The 12,794-nt window shown below is 40.5% G+C and overlaps 4 protein-coding genes across 4 annotated transcripts; 2 read left to right on the top strand and 2 right to left on the bottom strand.

Moving 5' to 3' along the window:
* The first annotated feature begins 310 nt into the window (after window positions 1-310).
* On the top strand, window positions 311-2,601 carry LOC135648690 (putative pentatricopeptide repeat-containing protein At3g01580). Its single transcript, XM_065166583.1, is given in 1 exon segment — window positions 311-2,601. A coding segment is annotated over 1 exon segment (2,247 nt). The 5' UTR covers window positions 311-354.
* On the bottom strand, window positions 2,459-3,680 carry LOC135648697 (cysteine proteinase inhibitor 1-like). Its single transcript, XM_065166594.1, has 2 exons — window positions 3,243-3,680; window positions 2,459-2,975 (listed from the first exon to the last, which is right to left on the bottom strand). The coding sequence occupies exons 1-2, from the start codon at window positions 3,600-3,602 to the stop codon at window positions 2,688-2,690; spliced, it is 648 nt and encodes a 215-aa protein (XP_065022666.1). The 5' UTR covers window positions 3,603-3,680; the 3' UTR covers window positions 2,459-2,687.
* Window positions 3,681-5,066: 1,386 nt separating this feature from the next.
* LOC135672426 (cysteine proteinase inhibitor 1-like) lies at window positions 5,067-5,678 on the bottom strand. The gene has a single exon (XM_065180907.1). The coding sequence runs from the start codon at window positions 5,533-5,535 to the stop codon at window positions 5,167-5,169; it is 369 nt and encodes a 122-aa protein (XP_065036979.1). The 5' UTR covers window positions 5,536-5,678; the 3' UTR covers window positions 5,067-5,166.
* Window positions 5,679-6,794: 1,116 nt separating this feature from the next.
* Window positions 6,795-12,779, top strand: LOC135583623 (E3 ubiquitin-protein ligase BIG BROTHER-like). The gene is made up of 8 exons (XM_065166576.1): window positions 6,795-7,028; window positions 7,703-7,860; window positions 8,382-8,616; window positions 9,243-9,277; window positions 10,035-10,079; window positions 11,808-11,935; window positions 12,269-12,377; window positions 12,466-12,779. The coding sequence occupies exons 2-8, from the start codon at window positions 7,720-7,722 to the stop codon at window positions 12,517-12,519; spliced, it is 747 nt and encodes a 248-aa protein (XP_065022648.1). The 5' UTR covers window positions 6,795-7,028; window positions 7,703-7,719; the 3' UTR covers window positions 12,520-12,779.
* Window positions 12,780-12,794: the final 15 nt, after the last annotated feature.

Here is a 12,794-nt window from a genome sequence, read left to right as displayed (position 1 = left end):
AACATTATTATAAGCTTTTTCAAAATATAACACTTCAATTTAATCCCACATCATAAGGAAATAAAAATAAAATTTTATTTATGTCTGATAGATTTATTATTTAAAATTTAATTTTAAACATATTAATTCAGTCTCCATAAAATTGATAAATTAATTATTCTATCAGGTTAAATCTAATTCTAAGTCTTTACTGAATAATAAGGCGTATGTTGTACCATACTCTGAGTTAATCGAAGTTTTATCTCCTTTGAATATATATATATATATATATATATATATATATAGAGAGAGAGAGAGAGAGAGAGAGAGAGAGAGAGAGGGGTAACTCGTGAAGGCTGCTTCGGTAGAAGAGACATGAGAAGCAGGGAATGCCTGTCCAACCTATTTGCATCCTGCATCGAGGCCAACTCCATAGCTCAGCTCCACTCCCTTCTCCTGCGCTCCGGTCTTCTCGCCGCCGTAGACTGCTTCTTCGCCACCCGTCTCGCCTCTGCGTACTCGAAACTCCGTCACGTCCAAGACGCCCGCAAGATTTTCGACGAAATCCCTCACCCAAACACTTTCCTATACAACGCCGTGCTGCGAGCCCACCTCGGTGCTCGTCAGTTGCCACAGACGCTCCACCTCTTCCGCCGCATGACCGCGGTGACGTCCTTGTCTGACCGCCCAGACAACTTCACGTTGTCTATTGTGCTCAGAGCGTGCGCCGGACTTTCAGCACTCCGGCATGGCCAAGCCATCCATGGCCTCGTGGTCAAGATGCAACAGGCCTGCTCTGATTTGTTCGTCGGTTCATCTCTTGCGGAGATGTATTCCAAGTGTGGGGAGATGGGCGACGCTGTCGCAGTGTTAGACGGGTTTCCTGATCCGGACGTCGTGCTTCGGACTTCAGTGATCACCGGATATCAGCAGAATGGCAACGCTGAAGAGGCTGTATCGTTCTTTTCCAGGATGCTGGTGGGAGAAGGTGTGGCTCCTGTTCCTGTCACCCTGATCAGCGTGGTTTCTGCAATCGGGCAATTGGGGGATCTTCGGTCTGGGAAATCTTGCCATGGGTTTTTGGTTCGAATGGGCTTCCAATATGCCTTGTCGCTGGCGAATTCCGTCTTGAACATGTACGCAAAGTTGGGCGAGATTAGAATGACGAGGAAGCTGTTCGACATGATGCCCGAGAGAGATGTCATCACATGGAGTTGTATGATTTCATGTTATTCTCAAAACGGGAATGCCGTGGAAGCTCTGGATGTTTACAAGAGGATGATCGAGGTAGGAGTAGAACCCAATTCCATCACTTTGGTTAGCGTGCTTCGAGCGTGCACGCTGGCTCTCGATCTTGGTGAAGGAAGAAAAGTTCATGAGTATGCAACTCAAAGAGGATACGACTCAGAGCTGGTTGTTTCCACTGCTCTTGTTGACATGTACATGAAGTGTTCATGTTATACCGAAGCAATAGATATCTTCTATGGAATGCCGAAGAAAGATGTGGTCTCGTGGGCTGCTGTCATAGGTGGCTATGCCAAAAATGGTATGGCCAATGAGGCACTGAAAGTGTTCCAGGACATGTTATCGGATGGACCTAATCCTGATGCCGTCACAATGGTGAAGGTCCTGACAGCAAGTTCGCTGTTGGGAGTTCTACGCCAAGCTGTTTGTCTCCATTGCTACTTGATCAAAAGTGGTTTCGACAATAAGGTCTTCGTTGGTGCAGCGCTCGTAGATTTGTACTCCAAGTCTGGCAGCTTGGGTAATGCTGTCCAAGTGTTCGAAACAGTGAGTGAGAAGGATGCGGTGCTCTGGAGTTCTATGATAGCTGCATATGGAATGCACGGTCTTGGAACGAAGGCAATTGCGACGTTTGAGCGTATGATTCAGTCATCGATTACACCCAGTGCTGTCACATTCATGACGTTATTGTCTGCCTGCAGCCATGCTGGTTTGGTTGAGCAAGGGAGAAGGATATTTGATAGCATGAGCCGTGTTTACGGGGTCACACCTACTTCAGAGCATTGCGGTATCATGGTTGATCTCCTCGGGCGAACTGGAGAGTTGGAAGAAGCCTTCAGGCTCATTGAACGCATGCCAGGCCCTGTTGACCCTCACGTTTGGTGTGCATTGCTTGCTGGTTGTGCAATCCACCACGACATCGACATGGGAGAGATGGCAGCACGGATCCTACTAAAACAAGAGGCCGAGCATGCTGGATACTATAACCTTCTCTCGAATATCTATGCTTTTGATGGGAAGTGGGATCAAATGGTGGGGGTTAAGAAACTGATGATGGACAGAGGGTTAAGGAAAACACCAGCATATAGTTCAGTTGAGGTGAATAATGAGGTTCACGCTTTCTTAGCTGGTGAGGGGCTCCATCAAGGATAGGAGAGGATCTGCAGATTATTGAGAGAATTGACAGTGAAGACGAGGGAGGAAGGTTATTTTCCTGAAAGACACATTCCAAGCAGAATCCACAATAAGATCATTAAGCGTCTCAACATTGCAAAACGTCGAGAGGATATAAGTCGAAGAGCCATTGCCAATATGCTGGAAAACCCCCTTCAGGAAGATGCTCAAAGGCATCGAGGAAAAGCTCCCAACGACAGCTAGTGTTTCTTTTCTGAGACTAATCGATCTTATTAGTCGCATTAGCAGCATAAGCGCGCGACGACATGACGCAACCTTCTCATGTGAACTTAGTGGGCCTCAAGCAGCTTGAAGGACGTGAGCCTCCTGAAGTGCTCCCATGTCTTCTCCCAAACCACCGCCTCGTACTCTGACACCACGCCGACACCGCCGTCTTTGGCCTCGATCACCAGCTTGTAGTTGATCCCCGCCACCACCTGGGTCTCGCCTTTAACCACCTTGCACAGAGTAAGATTGGTCCCGGCCTCATGGTTGTGCTCGGCGACGGCGAACTCTGCAATCTCACCGACGTCGGGGTCGCTGATGTTCTTGATCGGGGTCCAGCCGCCGACGATCACCTTTGTGAGAAGAGACAAAGGGGGAGTGAGGATGAGAAGACAAACGTCACATATTAGGCAGAGAGAGGTCGACTAAGAAATTGGGATAGATGAAATCATATAAGGAATCAGAGATGAGTCGAGTTTTTGTCTCAGGAGTGTTGACTTTTGACTGCGTGGGATGTGAGATCAGATTGGTGCACTTCTCCTTGTCTGTTGACTCGAAGCTATCAGTGACATAAAGGAAATAACGATGCAAAAAGCTTCATGCACAGATCTGCTGCTCACCAGTTTGTGGAAGGACGCGAGCTGCTTGAAGCTCTCCCATGGTTTCTCCCAAACCACCGCCTCGTACCTCGCCGACGCGCCGCTACCATCTCTCACCTCCAACACGAGCCGGTAGTTCGTCCCGGCCACCACCTGGGTCTCGCCCCCCTCCACCTTCCTCAGCGTGAGGTTGGTCTTCTCCAGCTTGTTGTTCTCGGAGACGGCGAACTCGGCGATCTCGCGGACGTGGGGGTCCTTGAGGTCCTCGATCGCCGTCCATCCGCCGTCGAGCCCCTTACGAGGGGGATCCAGAACGTGGGAGGTGGCGAAGACGGTGGAGGCCAGAAGGGAACAGAGAAGAAGAGGAAGAAGGGATCTCATGGCGATCGATGGATGTAACTGTGCGCGGAGACGTGGGCATTTGTGGGCGCATTTAAAGCAGCAACGCCGCACGCACGTGAACCAACTTCATTGGCGCTCGTACGCGGCCGAGTTCGAATCCAAATGCGGCCGCTAAATGCCGACAGAGACTTCGCGGTTATTCTAATATATCTACGTGTGACGTGTCGCCCACGGTTTGACCGATGCGTGTGAGTCTCGAGAGTGGGCTCCATTTCCGGCAAATGGGGCACCATTTATCAATGGATTGAATCGCCCCAATGTTAAGTCACATAAAAAAAATGATAATTTATATTTACACTACTCTAAAGACTATTCTACTGCATGAATTCATCAAAATCAAAATAATATTATTTATGTTTAAAAATATCCTTCGTTCTTAACCAATGCAAATCCTTAACATTTTAAAGTAATTTTCCGATACGATGAGTTTAGTCCTAACAGTGGGCTTGATTCTTAATATTGCTAATTAGGACAATAATCAAAGGAGATATACTGGGATATGATGAGTTTCAAATGCAAGGAAGATACACTAACTACACTATAAAAAGATAATAGGAGATGAACAATCAAAAGTGATCATGATTTTTTCTTTTAAAAGATTTTACGATAACCTTTCAAAATCTTTACCAATTAGAGTAGCTAACACCTTCAAATTAATCATATTCTTTCTGATGATTGATAGAAAAAGAAAAACATTGGACAAATAAAAAGATCATCTAAATTGAAAATAAAAAATTAGATATATAAATAATAAATTTGTTATAATTTTAGACATCCTTTATTACATAGATTTGATGAAAATAATTTTTAATGATAAAATTTTATGATAAAAAATTTTCTTACATCATAATAATTGACAAAAAAATTATTTTAGTTGGTTTTAATGAATAAAAAAATGATTTTTGATTAATAAGGATGATGAATTTACTTCAAAAAAGTTTAATCAAACCTATAAAAATCATGGTATTAAGGTATAACTAACTAACTAACTAACTAACTAACTATATATATATATATATATATATATATATATATATATATATATATATATATATATATATATATAACAGAGAAATATGTAATTTATACTAACCCTACCTTAGTATTGCCCTAACATATTTTTAGCTTAGACTATTATCCAAAAAATCAGTGTTACTGGATAAAGCTGGTAGCTTCTAGCAACAAAGTAGAGCAGAGGCAGACGGTGGGCATCCCTTTGTTCCAACTCACAGGGCCCAGCCGCAAGCAGGGGCATATGAATCCCAGCATCATCTGCATATGATGGAACATATGCTTTCTGCAGAGAGCTGGCCATGCTCTGTCACGGATCTCCATCACGCAGAAGAGGACTACAACTCATCCCTCGTGATCTTATCCTTTCTCACAAACCACAACCATGAACAGTTCTTCTCAGATTCAATATTGGTCCCACGAAAATACTCGTTTAAGCATAAGACTATCGTTATAATAGTGAGAAGAAGACGCTGTTAAGGTACACAATGCAAGCTTCCATGACGAACACAAACCCTGCTGCACGTAGTAATTAGCTCTTGACCAGCTTGAAGGAGGTGAGCTGGCGGAAGTTCTCCCATGGCTTCTCCCACACCACCGCCTGGTACTTCACCCGCGCGCCGCTTGCATCTTTCACCTGCAGCACCAGGCGGTAGTTCGTCCCGGCCACCACCTGCGTCTCGCCCTTCACCACCTTGCTCAAGGCGAGACTGGCATTCGCCTGCTTGTTGTGCTCGGCGACGGCGAACTCGGCGATCTCGCGGACGTGGGGGTCGTCGGTGTTCTTGATGGGGGTCCAGCCACCGAGAGCCTTCCGGGAAGACGGGGCGGAAGCGAGAGCGTGAGAGGTAGAGACGACGGCGGAGAGGAGGAGAAAGAGAAGAGGTACAAGGGGTCTCATGGTTGTACGCGTTGCGGTGGGGTGGTGATCTGGTTTGGTTTGTATAGGCGATGAGGCACGCCGAGAGGGTTAGGTAGCCATGCCTAAAGCATGAACTGTTTTGGTGCGGTGGAGGAGCCCATTCTGAGCTGGGAAGCATTGAAGCCAAGCATTCATTCCAATGATCCATTATTAATATTTGCTGGACATGTACAATCTTATCCCAGAATCCCCCATGCCTGATTGAATGAGGATGCCGGTCACAAGACATCATCATTCTACCACCTAAATCTCAAGCGAAAGGCTTGTAGGTGGAAGACTCGTACTAATCACTTGTGTACACACTTTAAGCTCAGCATCCTTTCAGCAACCATTGGATTCCCCTTCTCTCTCTTTGTCACTCCACCCAAGAAAGCTGCTTTGCTTGTTGAGGAGGCTGCCCCGCTTCTCCAGCACACCACCAACAACGGTACTCCTCTGCGAGCTACTGTAGCTTTCTCTTAACGACAGATATAATGGAGTCGTGACCGGAATTAAAGCTTACTTTACGGGTGCGAGGTGGGCAAGATTTGGCGACCGGCACTCAACCACACACTCTCTCGTACGTGAAGCAAAGCTATTGATCTCAATGGTTATCCAACTAATTAAACTGTCACCTTCTCTTTGGCATTGCGTTTAACGTGGTTTCGGCGGATCGGCGACAGCAAGCAAGCAATCGATCTGACCCACAGAGAACATAAAGTTACTGGTAAAAGAGCATCACGTCACGTTACTATGTCTCCTGATTCAATGCTCTCTTTCACGCTCGGCCAAAGGGAGATGAATGCGTGCCCCCACCCACCACCACCACTGTTCTCTCCTTTCGGCGAAAACAAGGGAAAAGAGTCCCAAGGCCGGGCAGCGACTCCAGCGTGCGTGGGTCCCATCCCTGGATGACTCACATCATCGATTTGGGTGTGGATCAATTTAGGTGCCGGTAAACCAATGTTTTCTCCTCATAGTCGTTGAATGCTGCCAATTAAGTTTGGTTATTATGGTTGTAAGTGATACAACCACCAAATTGGGGACGACGCTTTCTGTGTAATTTAATGACAAAAAAAATGATAATTTATAATAGTTTTTGATAATTTTAGTAGTGATTGAGATGATTTTTTTAATGAATATACAAATTTATAGGGACATTTATGGTATTCATTAACTTTGTAAGGGTGTATATGCAAAAGCGTCAACAATGATATGGATATGAAGAAAGCTTGTAGGAAGAAAACAAAAGCAGCGAGGAGGAGAGGGGAAGTGAGAGATGGGAGTGTATAAAGAGGGTGAACGAACACGCAACGACCGGCCAACCCCCTCGCTCTCTCTTTCTCGTCCCCCACCCGCAACAACATATCTTCCTCTAAGTCGATCGCCATTGTTGTTTCAGCCACACGACCTGCGATCCTCTCGCCGGCGTTGATCGGTTCCTCGACCTCCGCTGGAGGCCGAAGCAGCCTGCTCGATCGCGTTCGAATGAGGTGCGGATGCTCGCTTCCCGTTCAGGACTCCGGCGATCTTTGTGCTTTTCTTAAAGATCATGTCGTGATACTCTGATACCCACTAGATCGTGTGCTTATCCATGCTTTTCTTGATCTCTGACAAGGGATGATGTTTATAGTTTGATGCCACATGTGGGTGATTCATTGTTGGTACCAACTTCAACAGGTTAGATTTTAGCTGGACAATGGGCCTCTCGGAGGAAAGTCGTCATATTTCAGCAATTTGACCGAACGAATTCACCTCAATTCCAATTTTTTCTTCTTTTTAATCTAAGCACATCTTTGAAATGTAAAATCCATCTCAATCTTGGTTGGAGTATGACTTGCCACGTTGACGAATTAGGCGACAAGGTTGGGCAACTTGGGTTTGCATGCGCTGTTACGATTTGCCCTTTACCCGATCTTCTGGCAAATTGGATCGACTCTGAATCCTGTCGACAAAGGAACACTTTATTATTTCCTGATTATACTCTTTAAATAAGCAGTTGGCCTTGATTGCATTTCTTTTCATTAGCTATTTTTTCATATCTGCAGTTCGTGTTAATTGTATTTTCTTTCTTTAGCAATTCTTTTTTTATGTTAGTTCCTGTTTTGTGTAGTTCTTTTTGTTTTCAGATCTTTGTGGTTAAAATTTGATGATTGTCGCTTGGCAGGATTTGCTCTAACAGAAATGGATGGTAACAGACAGATGGAGGTTCATTATATAAATACTGGATTTCCTTACACTGTTACGGAAAGCTTGATGGATTTGTTTGAAGGCCTCACTTATGCTCAGGCTGATGCCGTCCTTGCAGAAGCTATTCATGACCAGGTAGCTTGAACAATGTTGTGTATTTATTTCCAGTATCTTGTAACATGAATATTACTCATGCTTCTGCTAACTGTTTAAAATATGGACATTTTAATATTGCCGATATCATGATCAGTCAATCGGTTTGATTAAGTAATGATCGAGTTCCTTAATACCAAGCAGCAAGCTATTTCTGCTGATTTTTCAGATTCACTAGTAAGCATTTTATGTGACTTCTACCCAAGTGTACCTAACAAAATATAAGAAACTTGTGCTTTTCCTATTTGCATCCTTCAAGGCAATGTCGTTTTACACTTGATTTCTAAGCAAGATGAGAACTTTTTCTTTATTTTTTTTTCAGAACAAATCAGTAAGTATTGGTTTCTAGTGAAAACACAAGACTACTACTATATTATCGCCTTTCTATGCATGTTTTTAGTAACTTATGTTTGCTAGTGTCCAAGAAGAATTTAACTCTGCATCATAATATATATTCATCCTTGAGTCATTTTGAGTAAATATATGTGTGATTAATATCGCAGGGAAACACATACTGGTCAACGATGCACCCATACAAATATGGATTCTCTGGATCTTCTAATAATTCATATTATGATTTTGGTCACACTTTTGATATCTATGATTATACACAAAGATTGGATGGAGGAAGGAGAGCATGGGACAACCCTGCAGCTTTGAACAACTTAGGCTTGCCACAGCAGACCCAGCAAAGCAATGAATTTGCTCATGCAAATAGAACTCCTAGAACTGAGGAATGTAAGTAACTTTTCAGTTCATCATGTTTCCCATATGTATCTAGTGTTCTACTGGAAAATTTGTTGAAACACCAATCATGGATGATATACAATCACTTGGTTTGAAAGATATCTATATATTTGTTTGTTTAATGCCTCTGGATTAACTGCTTGATAATTTGTTTGTTCAGGATAGGTTCCTCTATTTCAAAGAAAAAATCTTCTGCTTTGTGATTTAGTGGTATAATAGTTTGTTTGTTGTGGTGTGATAATGGAGATTAAATTACCTCAATCAGGCATCACTCTCTGTTACATGTACATTCCATTGATGTTCTTATCTGGGAAATTTAAGTACATAGAAAACTATCCAACAATTGTATGTAAATCTTCGGCAAACTTTCTTCCTTATGTATGATTATAATTTTGATAATTTCAAGTTATACGAAAGGAAACTAGAGAACCATTAGTCCAATCAAAGCGAATTCTGAAACTTTTGTTAAAGACAGTATACATTATTTTCATAGTAGTCAATCGACGATCTTTGTATGTTAGATAATACAATTATCACTTTCGAGTCATTTGTCTAATTAACTTTATCAGTTTCTGGTTTATGATGTCAACAAATTAATTTTATTTATATTCATGCAGGCATTCAACTGCAACAGAATGCCAGTGGTTCTCAGGTGTGAAGTTCTTCCATGTGTATTGTGATTAAAACTTGCAACCAATTCTTTGTTCCTATAGCCGTGTGTGCACATTCTTTTACATCATAAACAGATTCCAGGATTTTTTGATGTGACATACAAGCAGTTTAAATTAAAACAAAGTGTTAATCTCCCAATAAAAAGATGTCCTATTCTATTTCTATGCTTGTGGTGGTGCTTTAGCAACATTTCATGCTTGGTTTTCCATATTGGATTTCTTATTCAGTCAAGGGACACGATTCTGTTCAGATTGTTGATCATTAACCTGATAGTTGCATGTACTTTGACCTTTGGTAATAAAATTGAGAAGTTCATTTTAGTCTTTTGATAGTCATCTAAGTACTTAGTTGCAGGAAATTCCTACTTGGTTTGATGAATTACTTTGGAAGCTCCTTTAATATGTCTAGATTCATTATATTCATCAAACAAAAAGTATAGATGAAGAGGGGAACTGGAAGATATATTAAAATTTGGAAGAGAGATTAGAGTGACAAAAAAAAAAGAATATTGTAGAAATTTCTTTGTTTCATCAATAAATATCATATAATATGAGAATAAAAATATATGAAAATTCAATGTTAAATATAAACTGAATTAGACACTTGAGAAATTCTAATATGACTGATAAGCAAGAATAAATATGATTTCCGAGTCGCCTATGCAAGAAATAAATTTTCACTTATTAGCTTCAATTGTGTATCTCAGATTGCTAATTCTTCCTTTTACATGGTTACAGGTCATTTGGCAAGACAATGTTGATCCTGATAACATGACGTATGAGGTCTGTTATTTATCCTCGGACCATTTCACATAGATTTATGTACCATGTTAGGATGTTAACTAGGTTCTTGACATTCATGCTCAATTTGACTGGTTAAATACTTGATTCTGGATTCAGTGAAATAATAACAAGCTCATTCAGATATGTCATCTGATATTATTATTTAAAATTTCCCTGGGGGATTTATTGCTCTGTTTTCTCATTAAAAATTAAATGCACAAAATAATCAAATTCATAACAAACACTAGAAGGGACTGTGCTTTTATAGGATATTGGGATTAGCCAGCTTCCACCCAACACCATACATCTTATAGTCCGGCAGTTTTGCAACTAATTGGAATCATTGAATGTACTAATGATAGAAAACATAAAGTATCTGTGTATGTGAGAAGTTCTATTGATAGCAATCACATCATTAGAGATTTTATAAGGTTTAGTTAGGTAAACTCTTTTTGAAGGATGGAGAAGATTTTAATTTTGTCTAGACTCTGGTAAAAGTTGGTTGTGTGGAATAAAGAAACCTGGATGGGAAATATCATCAGCGCGGTCCACTAGCAATAGAAAATATTTAATACATAAATTGATGGCAAATTTTATTATTTCATAAATTTATATGGAGCAAATTGGTTAATTTTGTATAATGAAAATATTTTTGTTACAGCTTATTTCCCACAAAGCACTCCATGTCATTGCTGTTACTCGCTGCCTACTGTTGGTGCCATGTTGCAATTACATCAACACAATTTATTTGTAGGAAAAGTTGTGTTTTATCATGAGAAAGCGATCTTTTTGAAATCAGATACTTCTAAAATGAACATCTTGCGGATGGTCTAAGGTGTGCTATTTGGAACATAGATGGGTGAAGTAAAATAGGGAAAATTAATAAATTCATAATTTTCTTCTTTATTTTGCAAGGAAACTGTTTCTTGTATGACATGAAGAGTTGATGATAAAGCATAGGCAACTTAAGATAGAAGCAGAATAACAAAAGAAAATGTTTGTCAACCATTTTCCAAGGGAATTTTCAACAATAGTAGTATGCTGAAATGACTCCACAATATAGTAACTTTTAGGCACAAACCAGTAAGAAAACTTGAAACTAAAGAGTCAGAATTGTGAAGACAATTTCATAACCATCTTTTGTGCACTCCATGAAAAAAAAACAAAAGATGTAAACTTCGTTTCTTTATACAAAGCACTTTTTAATTGAAAGAGTATTGTTGGTAACAAACAGAAACATAATAGATGGAAAAATCAGCAGAAAATAGAGAGTCATAAAGTATGTTACCACATTAGTTCAATCAGTTGTTACTCACTATTGAGGAACATAAGTTGACAAAATAAAAAGGAAAGCATGACACAAGTGAATTTTATCTTAAGACTAAATGAATATTTAGCTCAACTAATGTCACTTGACTCTGAAGAAATGAATTTATCAGATTTCAGCAGAAAAAAATGTTATATATATAGCCTTTCAAAATGACTAACAAAAAATTCAAAATATACTCTTGCAATGCATTGACCACTGAGGTTCCAATTTTCAAATACTGGTCGATATGGTATTCCATGCTTGGACTGGACCTGCATGGTATGTTGACACTATCAATATGGTCTATATAAATGTGTGGTACTTGACTGATGAATCCTTAAACCACCAACTAATACTCCATAATCATTTTTGTCACCCACGGATATAAATTTGAAATTGACTTCTACTTTTACATACAGGAATTACTGGAGTTGGGTGAGACAGTTGGAACACAAAGTCGTGGTCTTACTCAAGAATGTATTGCTTCACTTCCTGTCACAAAGTACAAGTGTAGCTTCTTTTCTAGAAAGAAATCACAACGTGAGAGGTAAACCCTCATCCTCATGGGCCTCAGACTATCAAGCATATATATTGCTTTCCTTCACAGCATAAATAGCATCATGATCATCATCGAAATAATGTTGTTGGGCTCAATCAGTTTAGAGTATGCAATTTCTGAACAATACAGAGATTCCGACAATTTGTATAAAATGTTCATTGGCCATTTGACTTCTGTCAGTCAACACATCAATGACTTGAACTTATACCAGTCTCGTGGACGTATATACACAATATATGTGTGCCATACAATGATTGAAAATTGAAACATTTTTGCTATCTTGGTTTCGTCCTGTTAAAATTACAATTTTTCTGGTTCCAGGTGTGTCATTTGCCAGAAGGAATATAAGAGAGGGGATCGACAAATAATTCTTCCATGCAAGCATGTCTACCATTCCACCTGTGTCACAAGATGGCTTGGTATCAAGAAGGTAGCCGAAACTACTCTTATCATTCAATGAAGGTATTGTTGAAATTTTTTCTGCACTATTGCTGAGTAGTTCTTTGTTTAATTTGTAGGTATGCCCAATTTGCCTTGCCGAGGTACGATGTGAGGAACCAAAGCTCCAGTGATTTCTGATTAGCATATAACGTCCGAGATGTGTTTAGCCAATTACTGCAGAAGCTGCTTTGTTTTCCTTATTTTTCCATTTCAGTGTCAGAAATATCAGACAGCAAACTTGATTGATTCCACAGTTGTACTTAGTATTTGTGATGCACAGTAGGAAGCACAAACACAGTTGTAGATTCCGAACAGGTAAAAATTGTTACAATCATTTGGTCAGGATTAGGTGATTGTCGTATGAATGAATGATGAATTATTTGCCTTCTTATTCTCCCAAGTAAAA

Source organism: Musa acuminata, chromosome BXJ1-4 (genome assembly GCF_036884655.1).
Source record: "Musa acuminata AAA Group cultivar baxijiao chromosome BXJ1-4, Cavendish_Baxijiao_AAA, whole genome shotgun sequence".
Lineage (NCBI taxonomy): Eukaryota > Viridiplantae > Streptophyta > Magnoliopsida > Zingiberales > Musaceae > Musa > Musa acuminata.
This window is presented reverse-complemented; position numbering and strand designations above follow the sequence as displayed.

Coding starts and splice junctions, on each gene's coding strand:
- LOC135648697 (XM_065166594.1), bottom strand. CDS start 3,602: ATGAGATCCCTTCTTCCTCTTCTTCTCTGTTCCCTTCTGGCCTCCACC. Junction 2,976..3,242: donor TCGCGTCCTTCCACAAACTG/GTGAGCAGCAGA, acceptor CTTCTCACAAAG/GTGATCGTCGGCGGCTGGAC.
- LOC135672426 (XM_065180907.1), bottom strand. CDS start 5,535: ATGAGACCCCTTGTACCTCTTCTCTTTCTCCTCCTCTCCGCCGTCGTC.
- LOC135583623 (XM_065166576.1), top strand. CDS start 7,720: ATGGATGGTAACAGACAGATGGAGGTTCATTATATAAATACTGGATTT. Junction 9,278..10,034: donor AGAATGCCAGTGGTTCTCAG/GTGTGAAGTTCT, acceptor ACATGGTTACAG/GTCATTTGGCAAGACAATGT. Junction 12,378..12,465: donor GATGGCTTGGTATCAAGAAG/GTAGCCGAAACT, acceptor TTTAATTTGTAG/GTATGCCCAATTTGCCTTGC.